An 8,631-nucleotide genomic window follows, 5' to 3' on the forward strand; every position below is an offset into this window, starting at 1 on the left:
GCTAAACTTTGTTGAATGTATCCGGAAAACTAGGTAATGAAAGCGAGATAACCATTTTTTTTTTAAAACGTCATGATATATTTCAATATGAGTCCTTTAACTATTTCACCTGTTGAAATATTTTGGTTTCCCTTGCTATTAACTGGCAAATTTAAAAAAAAAATACATGTATATCGAATTTGAACATCCATATTGATGATTATAAAAATCAAAAATGGCATTTCTATTATATAGAAATAATTTATAGAAATAATAGTCCTATTATTAAGAAACTGTCTTCATTTTTTAATCATCCTGCATATGACAAAATAATCTACATTATTAATTTATAAAGTAAGCGTCGATATATGAAAAGAAACTGTATTGAACAATTTTAAGAAATTCGAAGGAAATAAATAAAATAAAACATAAGAAAAATTATCACAGCTGATAAAAAAAGAGAACACTTCAAAAGATGAAACATTTTCATAAAAAATAAACCTTTTATAGGTATTGCTGTCAATGGATGCATAAATTTTGTATTTTCCTGAAGCAAAAGTTGATACGTTTTTAAATTTCTTTTTAGAAAATTCTCTACTGCATAACAAAAACAAGTGATCAATAGTATTGACGCATCAGTTCAACTGGTAGATTATCGGGTATATCGTCAAAGCACAATTGTCAAATTTTCCATAGAGTTTAGGGAAAGATTCAACTCAGAAAACAAACAACCACGTTTTTGAAAGAAGAAAAAAGCAAAACAATCACCTGCTTACAATGAGTAAATACTAAAAAAAAACTTGAAAAGCAACTATCAAGAACAAATCTTAATTAAACAATTTCATACTATAATAGATATTAAACTGTATTTTTATCGAAGTTAAAAATACATTATATTAAAATGCATGCGTATGAAGCATTTCGGGCGTTTACCAATGATAAAATCTGTGTCCCCTTTTTATGATAAATGAAAATTGCCACGCTCACACTTAGTTTTTTTTATGATATTTTTTATATTAAAGTATTTCCAAAATTATATTTCCTGTCAAACATATATTTTTTTTTTTAAATTAAAAGACAAACAAGTAGTAAATGCATATACAATTTAAAGCAATATGAGCTGTACGTTTTAGAATTTTATTAATTATGCTGCGAAAACCTTCTAGCTAGTAAGATAAGTCTGCATGTTGTCAGAACTTCATTTTTTGTTAGAAGAAACGTTTCTCCTCTAGGAAATATAGAGCATCTCAATCTTTTTCTTATACAGGACGACAATAATTCAATGTTTTTCAGTTAAGGCCTCGCAACGGCTTTCCCCACAAAAATATGGCAAACAGAAATTTAGAAACATTATATTTTTTGTCATTTTACATGTAGTAGGAAATAACATTTTCCTAAAAACAAAAATCAGCAAGAAAATTGCAGCTTATTTTGCTTAATGCGATTTTACAAAATGGTTACATTTAATTGAAGAGAAATAAAACCATGTTCCATGTTATAAATTAGAAAATACTATGGAATAAACAATTCCGTAAAATGTTTAAACAAGACGTGTTAATATATAAGAAATTACTAGCGAATAAACAATTTTTCATACAATATCATACTTTATTTACAGAGCTTTAATATACAGATTGTTTAAAATTGCAAGTTTTTTTGTCAGCAAGCTGATCAACAGCATCAAAAGCTTCGTTGTCCTGGGCAAGCTTTGACGGCAAAGGTTTTCGACTGTAGGACAAGGAGTAAAGCAACCTGTCTGTAAAAATTGCATCATCTTTTCGAATGTAAGTAAAAGTCTTCATACACCTTTTTACCTCATGTGGGAGATCATTTTCCGGAATATCTTCCAGTAAAATTATGATAAGATGACGCTTTCTCTCAACAATACTTTGCTGAAAGGCCTCTTGAAATTCCCACATACAAAAATGACTTTCTAGAAAGTTCTTTGATAGAACTATCATTGTGTGTCTGCTATCTTCCACGGATTTGACAATGTTTTCCAGAATTGTTTTTCCTGCAACAAAATCTTTGTGGTGCATGCAAAATTTTAAATGTGCGAGTCGTTTGTGTTTGTTATAATCAAACGTACTGTGAACCCAGTCTTTATCATCATTGCTGTAAGACACAAATGCATCAAACATTTTGTCCTCGTACGTCTGGCTCGGCTGACAAGGAAGGATGCAATGGAAACGAGTAAAAAATAAAATTTGTATTTCCCGCCTGTATTTCAACATGATTACAATTAAAACGAATATGATAAAGGAAAACACACACAGAGCAACTGTAACTGGCATCAGTTCAAAATCACAATTGAGGTCATAAATACTCAGACTCTTCAGAAATCGTCCTTTTATATTTTCAGGGTGATGACACTGCAACTCCCTAAGATACTGATAACGTCTGTATTTTTTTGAATTCCAATCTGTTTCTTTTATATATTTCAAAACATCTTTCATTTCATCCGTGCAACTGCAATTAAAGGGATTATTCTTCATCTTTACGAATATTCCCCTTTTCTTAATGATTCTTTCAAAATTCCGGACAGAAAGTCTGCTGATATTATTAAAAGTGAAGTCGAATGTAACAGTAGGAACGTGGTGGTTAGTCATTTCTTTAGTGTTTGTATGAAAAACGATCTCTTGAATGCGGTTGTAGGACATGTCCAAGTACTCCAACTTTGGAAAGTACAGCCACCAGGTTTTGAACTGTTCTGGTATATAATGAATGACAGAATGAGAAATATTAAGGACTCTCAAAGCTGGAAATCGATTTTGCTCCGTCAGTGATTCCGCATAAAATCTCGATTTCGACCGAGAGACAGAGGTATCGAGTAGATGAAGATTTGCAAAGTGACATTTTCGGGATGATATCCTTCTTCCAATTATAAACCTAGCGAAAATCGTTCCAAGCTGTTCTTTCTCCATGTCATCAAGGTCATTACTGAAGATATATGTTAAATTCCGCTCAATTTTGATCTTCAATGTTTCGTCATCTCCACATTCAACGTTCTTAGGAAGACTGTCGGACTGTTTTCTATAACTTTTTACCATTGACTGAACTGATAACAAATACTTTATGTTTATTAATACGTACTCTTCAAGTTCATCAGGAAAATCATCCAGGGCATAGTTAAGGTAATCAGCGTAGTAGTCAGTGGCAATACAATCCCTCACACGTAATTTGCGAATGTTTGTTGCTTTCGCATTTAAAGGCAGAGATATGTTTGCACCATTTTCACATAGTACATCAAAACTGTATTTTATATCTCTTGTTGACACATAACTTCTTAGCTCCGTGAAGTTCCATCTTCCGGAGCTAGTAGAATTTATGACACAGAAATAAGCATATGTTGTAACATTGTTTTGATTGGTTTCATTCAGAGTACAAAAGTCATCCCAAGATGGCGGAAGATACGAGTTACCTGTATCCCTAGCATTCGAGGTAAAAATTACGGTTTCATTTAGGCGCTGTGAGGAAACCAAACCAAGTCCTTTGTCATCTCGAGGCAAAACTTTGTTTTGTAGATATTCTTGAAAAGTATCGTTGGTTGTTGAAAGTGCTAAGTTAATCAGACAAATTATGCAAGAAAAGTAAAGAACAGCGCCGAAATGTTGCATACTTCCAACAGAGAAATAACAATAAACTCCTTTTCACCAATAAATGCGAATTCTAAATATCCATGATAGTCATCTTTACATTGAAAGGTTGATTTTAAGTCATTATTCACAGCACATTAAGCGTGTGTTGTCAAACTTGAAATTGGAAAAAAATGACGAGGAAATGTCCTGCTGTCGAGTAATTAGTCCATGGTTCTACGCTTGAATTGTTTTCTTCGTGACATTTGTTTTATTACCTTGTAATCTTTTAAAATGAAAACACAACCACGCATGTTAACACAGCCAACAATGGTCAAATTAGTGCAGTGTCTTGTCAGTCGCTCATCACGATGTTTTTGGTTTGAAGCACAACTAGCAATAATTTCATTTGCTTTGAATCAAACAATTACAAGTAATTAATTTAAAAAAAGGGATTTCTAACACTTGCATTCTATTGACTGAAAATTTGGGTAACATGATCGTGTTTAGAGTAGGGGAAAAGTTAAAACTAATATGTATGCAGTTGCTTGACGCCTTGTGTATGTAGAGAGGTCTCATGTGTTGAATTATTACCTGCTGTTGACGTTTTATAGGATAAAACAAATTTAATATAATTAATTTGATGCGGAAATATTCTTCGTGATAGTAATTAGTTTGAATATATATATTTAAACGGAATCTATTCTAGTCACATTATTTTAATATTTATCACACCAAGCAACGAAAAACAATAGTGAATTTGTAATTAAAATGATTATTTTGTAGAGGGTTTTGTCTGTTTTATATCATAATTCATTTCATTTAAAGCAGAGGACATTCTCTCTTTACAATCCTATACAATTAGTATGTCTTATCTTCATTTTAAATGTCAGAGCCATTTTAAAGTGCATGTTATAAACAGTAAAAGTTGCGTGACATTAATGAACACCAATGATTATCATAGCTTAACACTGGCCACTGTTTCTACAAGGATATATTAAGCATGTTACAAATTGGATCTAAAAATTTTATTCAGAAAGTCACCAATCTATATTTTCTTTATTATCCACAAATATTTTGAAAACCTTTGTCAAGAATGTGTTTAATTGATCATCTGAATAACGATGTCTTACTACAAGTGACATTTTCTTTTATTTTTACAAAAAAACGAATATCTTCAGCATTACTTTGTCAAATAAATAGAAGTTATATATAAAGATCCACTTTATAACAAACAACATAAACTCAAAAGCTGCTGAGTTAAAGAAGACGTGTATTTCAAAATCAATTTAAAAGAAGTTAATCATTGTCTTTACTCGGTGCATGTTAATTTGCTAACTCATGTCTATTTGATTGTTAAGTAAGTAATATTTCAGATCAAAACATTTTAAACATGTTATTCTTGTTACTGTAATTAAACATAACTAATCGTCAATATGTTTGGCGAAAATTCCTCTCACATTCAGATTTCTGCTTTCATACAAATCTGCTGTCATATAAATTTGCTGTCATTAGTCAGTGAGATAATGTGTTTTAATATGGTTTTTTCATCAGAAAAATCCTTGGCTTATACAATGTACACTTAATTATAATTCACACATGAATACATCGATCAGTGTCAGTTTAGCAACTATATTGTCCACATACAATACAATATATATATATATATATATATATATATATATATATATATATATATATATATATATATATATATATATATATATATATATATATATATATATATTTATATATATATATATATATTATATATATATATATATCTTCAAGTTAGATGGTAGTGGAAATTTTGAAACTCTTTCTTGAAGTTTATCAAAAATGTCTTATCATTGTTGTGTTTGTATTATATATATAGTGAAGACATTTTATGTACAAATCAAATAAGTTAAGATGATTCGCCATAAGTTAAAATCTACTGGCTCATATTTATGACTATGATAGACAGTAGCCGGAAATTTATGCATATCATATGAAATTAATTCACTAAATAAATTAAATTTTATTCAATAATTAGCACTAATAATTTTTAGGGGATTTTTTAAAAACTCGTCTTTTTGTTGGCGTGAACGTCGATTTTAACTTTACACTGTTCGAGTGCTAATCAAATATTTCAAGATGGCCACAAATTAGCCATAAAGTATTTAAATGACATCAGCGATACATGAATTTGATTTGATTTACCTATCCATTGCATAAACTCTTAGGTTCAGGTTTATTAATTTTATTTTTGAAGAGTTTTAGCATGCCTAAAACTGCATCGTCTTCATACTAAAGAATGTGCCGATTAAATTGTTGTACATTTGGGACAATAAAATCCGGTAATCATATGTATGTACAATTTCAGTCAGGGAAACTACTATTGTTAATTAATTTGTCTAGGTAAAATTGAAAAGAATATAAATAAAATTCAAAAAGAAATCTCAAAAAAATTTATTGGCTTTTCTACATAACTAACAAGAGAATAATTTTTCCTTGGTTTAATAATCGATATCCACGAGAAATAGAGACGTCGTGTTTACGTTTGTCTTAATTATTTATTAATTAATAAACTAAAAAATGCTATTAGTCCAATGGTCACGAAATGATTGTAGATGTTATTCTTATCTAATGCCACATCTACATAACAAAGTATTAATCAAAACAACTTTTTTTTATTCCAAAAAAAAATTCTATCTAAAATTAGTTTACATTTTTTTTATAATGTCCCAAGTTTCTGCTACTACCACTTTTTGCATAATTTTTGATAATCATACATACCTTTGTGCCAAATATACATTTTTCCTTTAGAATGAAAGTTCATTTTTTTTAATGCCCGATAAAACAATTGGTGGAGGGAGGAGAGGGCAAAAAAGTAGGATGATATTAAATATATTGTATTAATATCGCTCTGAAGGATAAAGGTTTATATTGTTTTAACCTTGTGTGTCCTTATGTCTATCTGTATGTCTGTAACAAAATTTTCTATCGCATTTTTCATAGCAGCTATTCACTGCAGATACTTGAATATTTTTTTCTTCGATTAGACATGTCATGCCTATTTTTGTACCAATCAGACGTCAACTTTCTGTTAAATGACGACTTTGTTTATTTTAAGCCCAAATTTCAAAACAAATGTTCAACAAAGAATTCTCAAGAACTATTCATTGCAGATGCTTGAAATTTTAACACACTATTTGTTAAGGTATGCCATACGTTGGGATTTATTCCTGTACCAATCAGACGTTAACTTCTTGTTAAATGCATGTCGACGTTGCTTTTTAGGTCTTTTCACCTTTCAGGTGGAAGACCTCTTGTTTTCTTTATGTTTTTAAGGTCTTCCGTTTTCCAACGGAAGACCTTATTGTTTTCGTTCGGTTTCTTTTTCCCTATTATTATATTTTTTTCTTACAAAATTTGTGCAGGCGATTTCTCGGAAATGGCCGAGCCAATTTTTCGCGAAATTTTTAGATCTAATAGATATTAGTCCGAACTTAATATCCAATTTTTTATTTTGATGACGTCATTTCTGTTCTTGAGAAAATGACGTTTTAGTGATTTTCAGAGGGTCGGCTTGTCCAGGGATCTCCTCCTAAACGGTAAAAGATATTTAGTTCAAATTTTCAGGGATTGTAGAGAAGAGATTGTAGATGTGCAATTTGGCCTTCAAATTTGTCATGCTGAAAAGGCGTTAAAGCTCGCCTGGTCCCGAAAATTGAAACTAAAAAAAGTAGTAATTTTTCATGGTTTTCTTGGTTTATCTCTTTTCTGAAAAATATTTTCTTAACACATGTACTGCAAAAAAAGTTTATATTTACAAGACCTTTTATTTGATATCAAGAAAAAGGGGCTGGCCCGTAAAATTAGGGGTCCAAAGGGCTCTAAAGTCTTTTATTTGTTGCCCTTTACTGAGGGATATTTTGTGAACGGTTATAGAAGCAAATATGTTTATCTCACAGTTATGTATCCAAGCAATGTAATGATTTTATCATGTGTTACGTAATTAGAGGTTTTTAGGGGCCAAAAGTCCAGAATTTTGATTACATATATCTCAGAAAGGAAAAATATTTTGAAATGCAGTATAGAAGAAAAGATGCTCAAAATGATGTATTAAATCATATGCAATTTTCAAAATTTCGTTAAACGGCCCCTATAAGGAGTTGAGGGATAGGCCCCTAAAATGTTCTTTCCCACATATCTCAAGAACGGTAACGAATTTCTTAACAGTTGTTGAACAAAATGTGTTCAGATTTAAATGACATTTTATTTGATATCAAGAAAAAGGGGCTGGCCCGTAAAATTAGGGGTCCAAAGGGCTCTAAAGTCTTTTATTTGTTGCCCTTTACTGAGGGATATTTTGTGAACGTTTATAGAAGCAAATATGTTTATCTCACAGTTATGTATCCAAGCAATGTAATGATTTTATCATGTGTTACGTAATTAGGGGTTTTTAGGGGCCAAAAGTCCAGAATTTTAATTACATATATCTCAGAAAGGAAAAATATTTTGAAATGCAGTATAGAAGAAAAGATGCTCAGAATGATGTATTAAATCATATGCAATTTTCAAAATTTCGTTAAACGGCCCCTATAAGGAGTTGAGGGATTGGCCCCTAAAATGTTCTTTCCCACATATCTCAAGAACGGTAACGAATTTCTAAACAGTTGTTGAACAAAATGTGTTCAGATTTAAATGACATTTTATTTGATATCAAGAAAAAGGGGCTGGCGCGTAAAATTAGGGGTCCAAAGGGCTCTAAAGTCTTTTATTTGTTGCCCTTTACTGAGGGATATTTTGTGAACGGTTATAGAAGCAAATATGTTTATCTCACAGTTATGTATCCAAGCAATGTAATGATTTTATCATGTGTTACGTAATTAGGGGTTTTTAGGGGCCAAAAGTCCAGAATTTTGATTACATATATCTCAGAAAGGAAAAATATTTTGAAATGCAGTATAGAAGAAAAGATGCTCAGAATGATGTATTAAATCATATACAATTTACAAAATTTCGTTAAACGGTCCCTATAAGAAGTTAAGGGATCAACCCCTAAAATGTTCTTTCCCATATGTCTCAAGAA

At 30.7% G+C, this 8,631-nt stretch overlaps 1 protein-coding gene across 1 annotated transcript; it reads right to left on the bottom strand.

The window, feature by feature from the left end:
- Nucleotides 1-343: 343 nt before the first annotated feature.
- Nucleotides 344-4,065, bottom strand: LOC128192730 (uncharacterized). The gene has a single exon (XM_052865662.1). It carries the CDS (start codon nucleotides 3,594-3,596, stop codon nucleotides 1,602-1,604), a length of 1,995 nt encoding a protein of 664 aa, XP_052721622.1. The 5' UTR covers nucleotides 3,597-4,065; the 3' UTR covers nucleotides 344-1,601.
- Between the last annotated feature and the right edge of the window lie 4,566 nt (nucleotides 4,066-8,631).

Source organism: Crassostrea angulata, chromosome 7 (genome assembly GCF_025612915.1).
Source record: "Crassostrea angulata isolate pt1a10 chromosome 7, ASM2561291v2, whole genome shotgun sequence".
NCBI classification, from domain to species: domain Eukaryota; kingdom Metazoa; phylum Mollusca; class Bivalvia; order Ostreida; family Ostreidae; genus Magallana; species Magallana angulata.